Source organism: Rissa tridactyla, chromosome 1 (genome assembly GCF_028500815.1).
Source record: "Rissa tridactyla isolate bRisTri1 chromosome 1, bRisTri1.patW.cur.20221130, whole genome shotgun sequence".
Taxonomy (NCBI): domain Eukaryota; kingdom Metazoa; phylum Chordata; class Aves; order Charadriiformes; family Laridae; genus Rissa; species Rissa tridactyla.
The window spans coordinates 104,620,308-104,637,294 of record NC_071466.1 but is presented as its reverse complement, the minus strand read 5'-3'; the positions used below and the strand labels follow the sequence as shown (position 1 = coordinate 104,637,294).

The window sequence follows — 16,987 nt, the reverse complement described above, 5'->3', positions numbered from 1 at the left end:
TAAAATATAAATTAACTCCCAAATTACTTCCTGTATATATTCAGAAGGATGTTTGCTTGCTCAAGGGAGAATATTTGCATTTCTCTCTCTCTCTTTTTTTGGCTAAACAGACCTTGTAGCATTATGAGCTAAATAGTTTCTATTTCACACAATGCATTAATATATTTATTATTATTCATTAGCATAGTTATTTCAGGGCCAAATTATCCCCCCTGGTGCATCTCAATAATCTCACTGAAATCAGTAATTCTGTACATGAAAATCTATGCAGAAGGCACCCAACTTCTTAGCTACTAGCGATGAAACAAAGATGGAAAAACAGCGCCACTCACCTGTCACATCCGAATGAAATTTTATAGCCATCAGCTTGCACCCGATCCCACTTGCCAAGCCATTCCCCTCCCCCCCCCGCCATGTTTATAAAACATGTCAATAGGAAGGATATGTTTCCCTAAACACACTGGAGACAATTTCACTTCTGCTATTGCATGTCATTATTTTGTTGTCTTATTTATCAACACACCACGCTCACTCCATTACATTTTTTGACAGTCCTACTCCAAAACATGAGTGCAATGAACAAGGAGCTTACCAAAGCTAAGTCTGAAATACAGAGGGCAAACTCAAAAAGAAGGCCCTCCAGAGAAAGAGAGAATTGTGTTATGCATATTCTCATCCACATTTCTGTAACTTCACTACCAGCTTTTCATGTGGCATAAAATAGGTCAGTGAAAATACTGTGGGCAGGCAGTCATTACTTCACTCTTTAGGTCAGTGGTTTTCAACCAGTAGCCCGTGTAAAAGCCTACTGCCAGGCATAAATTTACTGTTCAAGAATTTGGATTTGAAACACCAGTTAAAATGTTTCGGGGCTGCATATTGAAAGACACTGACAGCTGTTGCTTTCAGATACTGAGTTGATTCAAAGAAAAATGAAGCTCTAAACGTGAAAGATCACGCTTTACTTATTTAGATTCTAACATTAAAAAATGACATCACAATTATAAAACTGAGAAGCAACAGAAAAATATTTCAGACCGAAGGAAAAAAATTAAAGATTTTTTTAAGAGGGGATATTGAAGTAATCTGTAAGTAAAGTGTGCACGTATGTACGTACATATGCATACACGATATAAATTTTAGGTATTTTCCAAATAAGTGTTCACATTCTGATAATTTCTGAAGCACAGTATCAGCAATTACTTAGAATGAGTTCAGCTGCTCCACATAATGGTGACAACAAAGTTGAGTTTATTAATATGCTACTGTTGAAACTAATAGTAGATGCTTTAATGTGAAAACAAACAAGCTACTATCATTTGCCCTATTAAAAGAAGAAATTACAATGTCATTCATACCTTCATTATTAGTAGCATTTTCTGTCATTGGTGCAGTGGCACTAGTTCCTGCTGCCATATCCAGAAGGGGTTGAATTATTTCAATTTTAAATACTCCATTTTTCTGCCAAAGGTTCAGGACACGGACTATTTTACTCTGTTGAAACAAAGGCAAGCGTCAACGCTATACACTGCTTTCCTAACTCACAAGCTCCAAATTTATCTTCTGTACGTTGAGAAGAAAGGTTTGAGCAGTTTAGGAGTTCAACATAATCAGACACACCTATTTAACAACCCCAGTGTCGTCACATAGGTCAGCAAGACCCTTTACATGGCAAAGATACAAACTGCCAACTTATTTTACCACCCACTTTAATAAAAAGCAACTTGTGCCATTTTTCTAAAACTGTTCTGGCCAGTCGGAAAATCCAGGTTTGATATACAATAGAGGAAGTCACATCAGCCCCACCATTTCTTCACAGATGGTCATAAAGGGGTGACACAAACAACAAATGCAACGAGAAAGACAGAGAAAACGAAGATGAGCTGGAAAACCCTAATGAAGAGAGGGGCAATTAGACCATAAAATGCTAGAACAAAGCTTTAAAGTTAGATAGAAGACTGTTTGCTTGAATTTTTTTTCTACTAACCCAACAAATTAATGTTGATACCATAAAACCCATTTCCATTATTATTCAAAATATCAGGAAAGCAAGTGGAAAACATTCTAACTGATCACTGCAGAAAGATTAAATTAGAACTTCTGATTGTCAGCTGTTATTTTAAGCTCCTTTCTTTTTTTAACATTAAGAACAATGAAGCTTTCAGGAACAAGGTGGAAACTAGTCTTGCCTTCTTTACCCCAGTATTAAACAATAATATCTAGCTAGATGTGCTACTTCAGTTGGTACATGCAAGCAGGTAAAAGTCAGAATACCTGTTATATTGACATACCTGTCCTTTTTGTATACTTAGTCATCTGACTTGCACACATACACGTTTTAAGTACTTTTGACTTCTACCGTAGCTGCTAAGAACAAATCAATTCTGTTCTTTCTTGTTTCAACAATAAAATGCCTTACTGTGACTCAGTTATATACACCCATGCAAATCCACCTATACATTCATAAGCTAAGTGATTAAAGAATTTCACAAGAGGTTTTTTACAATAAGATCAATTTGAGAGAAATCTGAAACAGCTATTTTTAAGTAAGATTTTTGGTCTGAAAAACAGGTAACTTTAAAACAGCAGCAATTTTTGTCTTTGGGTATTGTCTCTCTCCAGAAGACTTGGAAAACAATATGAACGCCAAACAATGAATAAATTTAATACTCTTGTTTTCACATATTAATCTTACAGAAAGGCTGTTAAAAAAAAAAAAAAAGGAGTATCATTCTCTTTGGATATCAATCATAGTTATTGTGTATCTGCAGATCAGTTTTTTTGTTTAGGCACTGGAAAGTCATTAAAGCACCCATGTTATAAATAGTATTATTCCCCTAGTGGAAAGCATCTAAATTATTTTAGCAGTGAGATATCAGGTAGTTCCACAAAGCAGACTGGATAGTCTAATTCATTTAGATGAACAAAATGGTAGCCACAAAGGCAGAAACGAAAAGGGACTGCTCTATTTCACCAGGATGTTAACCCAGAAGCTCCAGAATATCAGATTCAAAGCCTAAAGGTCTAAATGTTTTACATTAGAAAACTACCAAGCATCAAAGACTTTCAAAAGCTTAGTTAGAAAGTTAGGGGGAAAGTCTCTTAGAAAAAGAGTATTTTGCTCTTATGGTACTATAATTAAGAAAAGGAGCAAGTAGGCGATTTTCTGGGAACCAACTGGCAACTTCTAAAACACATTAATATTGGGACTCTTGAAATTGTTCTGACAGAGGGCATAAAAGCCATCTTCTGTTGGTAGCAACCTCAACCATCGTGAATTCAGGATACTTTCCAAGCTTCTGTTCTATCAGCAAGTACAGCAAAACGAAGAAACTTAAATAATTCTTGACAATGGAGAGCAGCAATGAAATTCTCAAGTATGGGATTTCAAAGACTGTCAAAATCAACATGATTATTTTCTTAGAAAATATTTGGGAGCAGAACCTTCACTGCCTACAACAACGGAGCTTCTCCTGTAACACTGTCTTTTTGTGGGAGACATGACCTTCCATAGTAAATTTTCCTGAAGGAGCCTCAAGAAGACAACTTTTGGCATAGTCACACATACTGCTGAAGTGTCTACACAGACAAAACAAAACTGATAAAGTTAGGCAAAATACATATTTTAACTAGAACTTTTGTTTAACTATCGCCTTTGATAACCTTTTTCTATATTTTACCATTTCATATAATAAAATTCACTACCACGGACATAGAAAATCACCAAATTAGATTTCACATAGGGGGAAACACCAAGGTAGCACTGTTATCAATTCACAACGACACTTGAGAAATTATAGTTGTACCTTGTCTTCAGATGGACAGAGATACAAATACTGGAATGTGGCAGTAATATTTTTAGAGAATCTTGGCCCAAAAACATCTTTGTCCGTTCCAAATTGGTGACGAGATTGACGAACAATAGAGTCAATAACGTACAATCCAGGGACTTTATATTCCGGTTTGCACTAAAAAAATAAAAATAGTTTTCCATTATGCAGTGATACTAAAACAGTAACATGCATCCACCTTAGAACCTTACACAAAATCTACACTTAGTATACTCGGGTATAAAAAAATTAATTTGTGTTGTTTTATGCAGAATTCTCTTGGTACTTTACTTTTGTTTTGTTTGTAGAAATGGAAAAGAAAGGAGAAGAACATGCTTTCACATTTGAGACCGAGTAAATAACCTGGACAGTGTGAAGCAGCTTTTATCTTCTCAATCACACCTTTTGAAGCACCTTTAGCTTGACAGCATGTGACCACAACAGATCTACTACAGTACAGTACAACTCTACTATCAAGCTACCTCACACGCAGTGCACGGAGCTACTTCCACCAACTCTATTCTCCTGAATTTAATTTGAAGTGCTTCTCTTTGGAGGTCTCTGAAGGACTCTGAATGAAAGAAAGAGTAGCTTTCCCGTTCACTCACAGGAACGTACTTAAAGCAGCATGATAGTTGGTTTTAGCAAGCATTACATTCTAGCCTGTTGTTCTACATGCCCAGGCAAGCATGAAAACTGTATTTTCCGAAAATACGTATTATCTTAGCCAGTGCAAATTAATTTGAAAGTTCAGTACCTCCAGTTTCCTCCCCAGTTTCTGGGTAGAGGAAGAAGGGGAACAGTACAGTTTTTTTCTTCACCCCTTTTTAATGTACTACAGAAAACTGAAACAAGGAAATTATGCAGACAAAGAGATACCAAAATGTATAAAATACTAACAACACAGAATTTCCTCCCTCAATCCTTGAATAACAGAAGCCTTTTTGGTTATTTACCAACATTATTAATAATACCTAGTAACAGATGCAGACAATATCTTTATTAGTAATTATTTTTTACCTTTTTGATAAACTTCTCTACAATCTGGACGACATGCTTGTAGAGCTGGAAAATAAATGCATAAATTAATTCATCATCTACTCAGCAGTGGTGCATCATTTTAGAAGTATTTTAACTCTGTGCTTACTACCATTTAGGAAAGACTACAAACAAAATACTGTAGTCCCATTCTAAAAGAAACTATGTTATCAAGCTAAGTTAATCAAGCACAGAAAAAAAGATTTCATGGGGGGAACAGACAAAAACAAGCCATCCTCTCTGCCAAAAGTGTGTCAGTGTGTACACAAGAGACATATTGCTTCTAGACTATAAGTGAGAGCTTTCTGGATTTATTTTCTAAGTCCACTAATGTTTTAATACGCTACAGTGCAGCTGCATCCTGCAACATTTAAAATTTTATTACATAGAAATCACAACACCCTAGTGGGTGTAGCATTAAAAAGCAATGATTCAAAAAAAAAAAAAAAAAAAATCAAGCTGGCATTATACTACTAGTCTAAAACCAAGAGATGATATTCACCACCCACTTGTTTCTAGATAACATTCTTAACTCCAGCTAGAATAAAACACCCATGAAACTAAGACTGGGAAATCCAGAGATGCATTTACTTAGAAGTAAAATAATGAAACATCGCTACTGTTACAGTTTCCTGTTTGCTCTATTGTACTTTACCTTAATAGCTTTAATGGCAGCTTTTGTGATGAGAATCATTTTTGCTCGGGAAATAGGAGGTTTCATCTCCATCAGTGAAAAGAGCTAAACAGAGAAAATAAATATTAAAAATGGATTCTGAAGTTTAAGCAGTTAACCAAAAAGACAACATTTCAGACAACTGATTGATTAATGACATTCCACACTATGTATCACCACAATACTGGCTGGTCCTTGAAACAAAGAGACTAACAGGCAGATATTTCTAGACAATGTTCAAAGCTATATTCCTTGTGAACTAACCCGTATTCACTGATTTACCAGATTTTGATAGGGCTGCTGTCAAAGGTCCATTTGTGTCTAAGAATGAGTATCTGCTAACTTATGATACACGCACTGCTAACTTATGGTATGGCAATCTGTTATTTTATAAAAGCAATATGAAAGAGAAATAACAGCTGCTTGATTTAAGTTAGCCTGAATATCTGCTTACCAAATGGTGATCAAATCAATACTAACTTTTCAAATTATCCCACCATATACAGGCATTGCAAAATTCTTTAATGGAGATGTTTACCATTTCGTTTGCTGTGACCATACCATATTATTATTAAAATTAACTGCACCAGCTGTTTTGGAGAATCCCCTTCACTATTCTCCATACTAATGTCACCCAGTGGAAAAGTTAATTCCTCAAGGACAAAGTTTTCAGAAGCTACTGTGTCTTTATAGGTGACAGTTTGACGCACTCTGTGAACCTGACTTACAGAATAATTCTGATCCCGTTTCTATAAACATAGACCAGGCACACAATTTCAAAGACTTTTAATCAGAAGCTAAGGTGGCTATTCTGTTAAGGCCATTAAGTTCAAAAAGGCATTCTGCAGTGCTAGATTTAAATACTCTTTTTTTTTTTTCTTTTTTTTAAAGTCTGAATTCACAGAAAGCATATTCAGTATTCAAAACACATAGGATACAAGTAGGATGTTCAGATCTTCAAATCTGAAAGTGCGTCTCTAAGTAAAAAACCCTCAAAACTTCATTTTCACAAATAGCATCACCATGACTTACAACTCACATGTGAGGAAATTTATTAAAAAACACTTTCAAAAAGTCTTGAACCTAAGAACGCAGAAAACACACTACTGTCTTCCAGTATTGACCATTAATTCTGAAAACAAGTATTATCTTCACATTTCAGAAACTGAGAGAAACTAAAACTCGCAGACAGAACTGTCAGAGCTGATCAAACATCTATGAAGGGCGGAACACAGAAAGTTGAGAGACGAGGGATACATTTTCCTCAGGTCCCCAGCACCACCTGGACAGAGTGACATTATTAACGAACTTTGCTTCTTGTAGAGCATTTTAAGGGAATAGAGAAGTAAGGGGTTTGGGGATGTTTGTTTTTAAATAACAGCCCTATAGTCAGGCACACATAAGCACGCACGCACACACACCAGAATATACCAAAATCCAATGCACATTTTACCACTTTCCAGACCATTCTGCCTACTCTGGATCTACAGTGGATTCCATATACTCCATAAGCTGCTGTTGTAATTTCACATCATAAAATAACCAGTTGCAAAAACTACACTGTATGCTACACTACGTTTCTACGGCATACTGTGCAGATGTTTGTTCTACTGGTCATTAGACGTGGAAGCATGATCCACATTGGCTTGCCAGGACTGTTCTCTCTTCTCCAACCTCCTTCCCATCTTCCAAGCAGAAAGAGAAGCCAGGACATCCCAGTACTAGTTTTTAATTCCTCCTTCTACACCACAGCTCATGGTTAGGTGCTTTGCTTCATTAAATATTTTCTATTCTTCCCATAAACTTAACTTCCTATTTAAGCCATGCCTTACTAAAGGCAGAATCATTATATTGTCATGATTTGTATAGCGAAAAAAAAAAATTGAGATCTTCAACATTTCCTACACACACGTAATCATTTTTACCTTGAAGTATTCCCCACAAATCACAGAAAAAAATTATTTTACATTACGTAATTCAATTTTGCTCTTCACAATGAAGAAAAAAAGAGCCCTTGAATACTAGCCAAAAATTTAATCAATTATTTGACAAAAATCAAAATAAGAGAATAAAAGTAACTTCATTTGACAGTGTAATAGAAAGTAAGAAGACATTTAAAAATTTACCACTTATTTTTTTATTAAGTTAAAGTTACAAGATATACTTGTGAAGTGATCAACTTACACAGATTTATCCACTGTCTCAGCTAAGGGAAAAAAACAATGCAGAAGATAAAAAAATTTGGCCAAATATTTAAAAACAAGTGAAGTCATAACAAGACTTTAAGCAATACAAAATGAAAGCCTTACACCAATAAAATACAAAGAGAAAGCAAGAAGGCATTTACTTTAATTTGATTCCTATTCCAGCAATATGTCCTGCAAGACAGTGGTAGCCAGATACCTTTTCCAACACCAACATGAAGTCAAGACCATGACTTTTCATTACTAATCTCCATAAAAGGCAAGTTCTATTGACAGAATGATTTTTAAAGCCATTCAAGACATTAAGCCATAATTCAGCTAACAACCCTGCTTGCCGAGAAATCACAGTACAGACAAATGAAAACTGTCAGATAAAAGACAGAAGGAGAGAGGTGCCTGAGTTGACTTGTTTTTTTGAAAAAAGCTTAATTTCAAATGTTAATTATATTTCTTTAGAATAAGTGCAAAGACTCCTCATGAATAAAGTCAGTGCTATTAAAACTCATGAAAATCTGTTTTAAGAGGTAATGAAAGACAAAAAATAAATAGATTCCCAAAAACCAACACCCACAAACAAACCACCAGAAGGCTCAAAAAATGAGATGGAGGAAGAAAACATGAGCCAACGTTAAAATGGGCACTCCATATCCTTTCCTTTACACACGAAGAAGCAACTGGTGCTCCAGAAAAAGGAGCCAGTCCCATATAACAAGAACAAAGAAGCCAGTGTGAAAGCAGCACTTCAGCGTCCGTATTTCAGGAATGCAACCAGGAAACTAGGAGAGCTCACCATAGGACAGAAGATGATAATAAACAAGTGGCAGCAAAAAGTAAAAAGAAGTTTCTTAAAAGGCATCCCACGAATATCATTGCAACTGGGGGGGGGGGGAAGAAAAAAAATAAAAATCCAATAAAAAAGAAACTGCCAGAGGGCAGGAAAAAGGGAAATCAGCTAGATGCACTGAAGTAGGCAGGGAAGATGCAATGAAGAATATGGTAGCTTGGAGAAGTCATTAATTAAAGAACACGAGAGGCTGAAACTAGGGCTAATAAGGCAGAAATAAACAAGAGCTTTGGAAGAACAGGATTGAGCAGATCACTGTAAATTGTTCCTTTGCTGCTACAGACAGCACTCTGGGCAACAGCAACAAAAACATAGTAAAAGCAAAGAGGTCAGTACACACGGATATTTACAGCTCAGGATGAACTGCAGCTGAAATATGCAAATTGAGATGCAAATATTTATATATATAAATACATATGCACACATACATGGATATGCATATATATACACACGTATATATATGTATTCTGCCCTCTCTTCACACCCACCCCCATCACTATCTCTTGGAATAGCACATCAAAACTTTGTTGCCTTTTTAAATTTTCATAAGATTTTAGAATACCAAATGACTATTTTAAAGCTGATTTTTATTTAATTTTCAGTATCGCAGTTACATGTGTCAAAACCATGTTTTAAAGACGGGTAAATCTAAAATTTAACTACCTTACTAGTTCCTCACGGTTTTTCACTGTTAGAAGGGGAAACTGTTCAGCAAGATGCCTAGGTACCTTACATTTGCATATGTTCAATTAGACCTGGATCTTCTTTCATACACATTTCCCAAACCAATATATGAAAAAACCCCAGCTATTTTCAGAAGATTGTCCTTCCAATAATACATCTAATTCCTCAAAGGGCACCACGATCAGCTCAAGAAACAATCTAGACACAAAACCTGACACTTTATTTAAAATATAAAAGAAATTTGATGGATGTAACAAAGGCAACAATAATTTGCAGCTTGAGAGTGTTTCCAGTGTACTGCCTCACAATAGGAGCCTGTCCCTGGAATGCTCTGCCCTGTAAAGCTTGGCCTGTTAGAAATGACTTGCTGCTTTTACCAACCATAACTGGATGTCTGGAGAACGAGGAAAAAAAACAACGCTGCTCCTAGTTGTTCCCTAGCTTCCTTCCCCATATAGTGACACCACAGACTAAAGAAAAAACAGGAGTTTAGCTCTGACTCTATTTCTACTGCCCACTGCCCCCGTTCTATTCATTTGGCAATGAAAACCACCCAGGCTATCCCGTTTACTAGGATGGGGGGGCACCACAGGGCGAGAGACAGCATGGGAAAAGAAATGAAGCGAAACTTTATTTTTACATAAGAACTAATTAATCCAAGGACTATTCAAGGCTTGAACCTTTACTCAGTTTTGATAATTTCAATATATTAAAAATAATTGTCTCCTGCTGTCTGCATGGATTCTTTCATACACAAGGAAAAATTAATGTAGAAAAATTAGTAAAAAGGCTTAGCCACAAAATGTTATCAAAATCATTAAGGCAAATGTCATAAGAAAAACTTTACTATTTCAGTTATAATAGTCTCACCTATTGAAAACAGTATGAAAAAAATCACACAGTTTTGTTTTACACTAGCTCTAGCTTAGGATACAATTTCAATTTAAGAATTTCCAAACATTTCTGGAACCTCCCTCCTTACATTTGAAAGTCTGTGTGCTGTAGCGGCACATTTTTAAAAGGAATAATTTCTTTGTTGCTCTGTATCAACCTATGTACTACAAAAGTGGAGGTATTAAAAAGCCTACTAAACTCAAGCCACAATACAATATATTGATTCAAGAGTATTTCTGCATACTTTTCAGAACAGAATAGAAATGTGGGATAAAATATCTATAAAGCCAAGAACCTCAAAGGCAGTAAAATCACCTGCTCATTTTCAGGCTAATAAATGCAATTAAATAACAAAGATAAGCCACTCATTAAACGATAGCAGATAGCAAAAGGGAGACTAACTATATTGCCTGCTATTTAAAGAGCATGCTACTAACCACCCCCAAATTAAAATTCAAGGTATGGAAGTACTATAGAAAACACATGGCACGAGTGAACTAAGGCAGCCTTCCAACTCAAACTGTAGAACCTGCTCCAGTTCATAAGCCCTGGGTGAGGTGTACTAGGACGGGTGGGTAATGGGAGAAGGAATAGGATGATGGCCTTTAGTTTTCAGTCTTTCAAGCAACAAATTTTAAATTTCTGCCATTCTATAATTAATGCCCTTTGAGCGTCTATTTTACACACAAACCTGAGAACTACGGGTTTTTGAAGCAAAGGGGAGAATCTCTATTTTCAAATTTACCCACAGCCCTACCTCAGAATCCTAAAAAGACAGCATGTCTGGTCACAGCATGTCTTCAGAATAAGAGCAAGCTGAAATGTAGACATACTATCAGTTTCACTTCGTTACTGAATTCATTACAAGAAAAGCAAAACCAGACAGATGTGCGCATGCCAGCAGAGAAGGAACAGGGGTTCCATGGGAAAAACATAAGACACATGGTCAAAGAAAAAAGGCAACTCATACACTTTCCAAACCTGAAACTACTAGGAAAGAAGTGAAAGTGTCATCTTGTGAGACTTATCCCATTGGCACAGAAGAAAAAAGATGAGGCTTATATCCTTCAGGGTATCTCAAGCTTGATGTATGATCTTAAGTCTATTTATCTGTTTTAAGCATGAGATAACACAGTAGGAAGGTAAAAATACCTTTTAATACTTGAACTAACTTCCCTGGCTTTGCTATCTTGCTGAAGGTTCTTTGCCATAAAAACGTCTCTTTGTTTATGAAGAGGTATGGCTCCATTTTATATACTTACTAAATAAAACCTACAGAAAAGAAGCAGCACAGAAAGAAGCAGGATCTACTAAAAGAAACAGTGTTTGTTAGTCATATACATTTTCGTTCTCCTGTCAAACTCATACCTTTCCTCTTCAGGTCCCCATTCTTCCTTGAACAACTAAGAAAAGGAGAAAGATAATGATGTCTGCTAAACTTCCGTCGCTAAGCTATGTCTCAGAGGATCAATGTAAGTTTTAAATTCTTGACCATCGGCTGTGAAGCATACTAAGTATTAGGTGCTGCTGAAGGTAAGAGATCACCACAAAATTCATGGCTGTCAGGCTACATTCTTTGGAAAATAAAGTGAGATTTAAATTTGACCAGATATGAACCCCAGGCAATGAAGCTAAATAGTGCTTCATCAGCTAAGCTATTTCTGTGGCCTAGAAAGACCATTCACAAATTCTGAATCACTGAGGAGAAACTTCTTTACAAAAGACACTCATACGAAAATGACATCATAAAAGTACACAGAATAGAATTTTGTTTTTGAAACTTATCTGTCTCTTAGGATCGGTGCTGTGCTAATAAGGCCAGCATGTCTCCTAAAAAGCCGTTCACCTCATTCCTTCTCTTACCAAGAATCTCTAATAGAATGCCACAGCTTTCAATATTCCTGGAAACAGTTCAGTCCAGAAGCAACAAACGCAGCTCTTTCAGGATCACTGCGACGATGACCCTTCAATTACCGTGATACACTCATAAAAGCAACAAAGCAACTTCCATCCTCAAAGAGCTGTACGCTACTTCTGCAATAATTTCAATTGACGTCTCATAGCTTAGAAAAGGGACTAAATTCAGCCTAAACTCTAGTAGCACTCTCCTATTGTCCTTTCCCTCTAACCTATCCAAACAGCATTTGAACTGCTGCTTAAGAACTCTCCCAGGACATGTGTGAGGCAGCACTGACTTAAAAACACAGCCTATTGCACTTACTGGAATATAGGAATCGTTTTAGGCAGCTACAACAGGTAGCAGCTTTTACTGTTTTCTGAAAGACACAAAGAGTGCCAAAATGCACAAAAGACTATGTTAACCTTTCCTCCAACCAGATACTGGTAGTTGTGTCCTTGCTGCTTTGCCATACACCAGAGGGAATCTAACTGGAGTTCATGAGTTCCAGTAACTGCTGAAGAACCACTGTGAAGGATATCCTGCTAACCTCTATTTATAGGACCTGGGGAGGGGAGGGGTAGAACAAGAAGCAGCAGATTGTAACAGAGCACACAAAATGAAGTCTTACTATTAGCATAAAATAGCTATACTAGATCAAAAATGCAACCATTCAGTTCACTGAATATGGACAAATAGTAAAGAAGAAAGCTGCGGCTCTAACTTTAAAGAAACACCTCACAAAATATCTATCCTGTCTGTGATCTAGGCATGCTTAAGTGGGATATCAATTGTTTCAGTGGTACAGATTAACTATTACCAACCTGAGACACACGATTAAGCGAATACACTGCATTACTCAATACAAATATAAGATTACAAAATAGCTAACTTGACTTTATTCTACTTCCAGCAGCAAGACTGTGAAGAAATCTCTATTTCTAACTTTTATAACCAGTAAACTATCCCTCAAGTTTTTCAGGTTAAAGAAAAGGAAACACATATATCCCCTAAATTAAAGCATGACAAAGATTAAAATCTTTATAAACCATGGCAGATGAGTGGGTTTGTTCGGGTTTTTTTAGAAAAATGTTTGCTTGTTTTCTTAAAAATGTAGCAAAGGTTTGCACCATTATCGAGTTACCTTTGTGATTTACTTACACTGTACTATTAATTTAACACACCGTGTACACCTAACAGTACATGAATTCTAACTCCTTCTTCCAGGATAGTCTGAACTAATTTCCTCAGGGAAAAATATACTATACTACATAACTGACAAATCCCACCTATTCAGTTGGCAGTATCTGCTCAGAGTACAACTGGATAAAAATAAAGCAGCAAACGTGTTTGGTCAACACAAAAAAAGGTGCTTGCTCCTGTAGAAAAATTACAATTTTTAAGAGGCACATTTACTGGTAAACTTACATTCAAAATATAGGTACAAAGAACAGGACTAAGGGAACGGGCAACACAATCAAACACGATCAAATTACGCAACCCATGTAAGTTACCACCCATTGCCAGAGCCAAACTAATTGACTTTAAGTGTTCTTGCCTAGTTTACCACAATTGCTAAGTGCAACGTGCTAGCTCAAACCTCTATATTTAAGTTTTACCTCACAATTCATATGGGCAGTTAAGATCACATACTTATCACAATTAGCTGACAGGCAGAAACTTGTTACTTCACTGCAACATAATCAGACATACCGTCAGAAGCCTCTAACCCAAAGGGCAGAAACTGAACTTCCGAGTAGAACTGGAACCCAAGTCAGCCAAAACTGCTAATGATTTCTACTGCACCTTCAGCCAAAACAAAATGGTTCAAATTGCATAAATGAAAGTGTTACTGGTGCTTTTCTCTTCCTCCCTAAGCTCTTTTGTCTAAGAAGAGGATACCAATATAATAGCTTAGAGGATGCCTAGTTCACAGCCATGATTTGAACTTGGACCTCCCACCATTCGAGAAATTGCTGTCGTCACCAAACCCACCCCAAAAAATCCCAAATTATCGTATCACCTGAAGCAGTAAGTGGCATCTCCTCCTTCATGTAGACTGACAAAGAGCTGAGAGCTGCTACCTCCACAGAAGAGACTGTAAAGCCGGAAGCGTATCACCCCTAGTATACTTGGGAAGTCCAGCACAAAACTCACGGCTGTGACAGTTAAAGCTGCCACTCTAAAACCACAGTTCTCTGTCTACAGTGGTATCGTACAATTTGTCAGCCAGTAAGTTCAGGAATTCTTGACCTACAGGGTATTCTGTAGAAACATCGATCTTCACTGTTGAAGCTATTCCACTCTCAATAAAATAATTAACTATTCAGTGAACAGAGACTGGTACCTCTGTAGTCCTCACAGCGTCTATGCATTATAAGACAGTCTTACAGACAGAATGAGTTCTCACACACTCACTAGCCTGTGCTATTCCCACCATTCTGTGAATAACGTCAAGACCTTTTGTAAAACAGCTCTTTCACTTTCCTCCACTTTCACTGAGAAAGCTCAGAAATGGAACAATATCTGATTGTAAATCTTCCCCTCTTCAAAAAAGTTCGAGATGTTTCACACTTTATTTTAGCATGTATTGTTTTGCACGCACCACTTCAGGCAACACGCACTAGAAAGCTAAGAGAACAGCTTAAGAATTGGACTTTATGTTCTTAGCTAATATCATAAACACGCCTTCTGAGAACAGGACAGCAATTATACAAACCTGAATTTATTAACATGCTATCTTTACGCCTAAGTAGTCCTACAGAACTAGTCATACATACAAATAACTGCAGAACAGGGATATTCGCAAGTATAGTTTTCTTCCCCATAACTGATGTTCAAATGAAATCTAGTGTTTTAATAACTTCCAGCAGCCAGCCATCAGAATTTCACTGAGTATTTTTGATTGTATCAAAAAACCCATCAAGCTTTTACTACATCTGAGAGGAAGATATACAAAATAAAACACATGCATTTCTAAAACGAAGTCACAAAATACCAAGAAACACTGCCTTTACTATAAAGTCACACATACTTTCACCACCAGATCAGCAAAAGTAGTGGCTTTTATTGTTTGAGAAATACTAAGCACTGTCTGTAGAATTAAGTTTTATCAGGTTGAATGAACATGTTGAAATGAATAAAGTGGAAGCAATCATCTGCTAGAACTTCTGTTTGTATTTAGGCAGGTAAGAATATTTCTGTTATCTCTTTACATGAAAATTGAAAATGCTGCATGCATGTCATTCTGCTCAAACGTATTTGGGAAGGCTGTTTTGCACCCTTCCATACCACCGGTTCAAAACAGCACAGTACACCCATAACATGGGCAAATAAATAAAACTGTTAACAAGAGGCATATGCTACCTATTTTTCACTTTGTACTTCTATAATTTTGTTAAGGATGAGCAGATTTTCATGTGTGTGTATGCATGACAAGCAGTTGCAGGGAGTGAACTTTACACAGCATGAGTTCATCACATGAGAGTAGTCTGCCATTTTTCCTGTTTCTGTTCAGCAAACATGCATAGCAACCTAACCTTCAAAACGTATTAAACATTCTGGAATAGGTTCTGGCTTAGCTTTAACTGATTATCTGCAAGGAGAATATGCATGTTCTATAGTCCATACAGAATAACGCAAAAATCAAATCCTCAAACTGAGACAGGAGTGTCATTTAATCTAAGAATCGTTTTAAGTCATATGTCAAAAACTTTATAAAGTGCAGGTTAGAGTATTTTGTTATACTTTGTGCAAAAAACAATCACAGTACATTTTGTTTCCGATTGGCTGAGGAATTAAAACAAAAAAAAAAAAATCATCAGAAGACGACAGGGACCTTCTGTGTACCATGAAAGGAGACCAACCGCCTTACGCTTTCCAACCTACCTCCCATGTCCCTAAGCGCTGGGGTCGAGCCCTTCGTCCCATCCCCCCAGGCATCGTTTCTATACAGTGATAAGCCCCCTGGCAGTTTTCCCTCTCTCCATTCAACCTCCAGCCTATCCTATTTGCCGCCTGCTCACATGGCAGGTCCCTCCTCGCCAAACCCCTGCGAGGAAATAAAAGTGCTTGGCGCCCTGAAACGCGGCTTCCCCCTCCTTAACACCACGCAGGCAGTGGGAACGCCTCGTAGCAGGGATCCCGGGTCGGGCACTCTCCAGTGGGGCGAGGATGAAGTAGAGAGGGGGGCCCCAAGATCCTCTCAGCGCCCTATCCCCACCCCCACCCCCGGCCCGTGCGGGAACCCGGGCCGCGGCGTCGCTCGGGGAACGCTCCAGGCCGTTGCAACGGCCGCGCCGGGCCTGACCCCGCTCGCCTCCATTTTACTTACTCAGGAGACCCGATCTCTCCCCCGCTCCCCCCAACCCCTTGGTCGGCCCCGGGCCGAGCCAAGCCGAGCGCTGCCGGGGCCCTCCCCGGCGCAGGCCTCCGGCGGGGCCGTACCGGGCCCGCGCGGCCCAGAGACGGAAGCCGAGCGCGGGCTGGGGCGGAGGAGGGGGGGAAGAAGCGATGGCGGCCCCCGTGACACCCCCACTACCCCGCCGCCACGGCCCCCCGGCCCGCCCTCCCCTCTCCCCCCCGCCCCGCTCTCCGGCTCCCACCTCCTGGTTGAAGGCGTTCACGGCCTCCATGTTGGCGGCGGCTGATGCGGGCGGGCGCCCGCGCGGGGGAGGGAAGGAGGGGAGGGGGAAGAGGAGGGGCGGCTCGGTCCCGCTCAGGGGCTGCGGGCGGACATGGCCGTTTGGCGGCGGCGGCGGGGCTGGCGCTCTCCCCTCTCCCTCTCTCGCTCGTTCGGTCGGTGCAGCGTCTCGCTGGCAGGGCCCCGGCACAGACCGTCTCTCCCAGCGGGATGGCGGAGCCCACGCCGCGCACAGCACCCTGGGATCGCACAGGCCTCCCGGCCCCGCGCCACCCACAGGA

General features: G+C 38.7%; 1 protein-coding gene across 4 annotated transcripts in view; it reads right to left on the bottom strand.

The window, feature by feature from the left end:
• SCAF4 (SR-related CTD associated factor 4) overlaps positions 1–16,967 on the bottom strand; it is a 45,672-nt gene extending 28,705 nt beyond the window's left edge. For all 4 annotated transcript variants that reach the window (XM_054188092.1, XM_054188093.1, XM_054188095.1 and 1 more), the window contains exons 1-5: positions 16,669–16,967; positions 5,524–5,607; positions 4,851–4,895; positions 3,807–3,968; positions 1,359–1,494 (exon numbers count right to left, since the gene is read on the bottom strand). In XM_054188092.1, coding sequence (XP_054044067.1) covers positions 1,359–1,494; positions 3,807–3,968; positions 4,851–4,895; positions 5,524–5,607; positions 16,669–16,698 — 457 coding nt within the window. In that variant the 5' untranslated portion in view covers positions 16,699–16,967. The remainder of the gene's footprint in view (positions 1–1,358; positions 1,495–3,806; positions 3,969–4,850; positions 4,896–5,523; positions 5,608–16,668) is intronic.
• Positions 16,968–16,987: the final 20 nt, after the last annotated feature.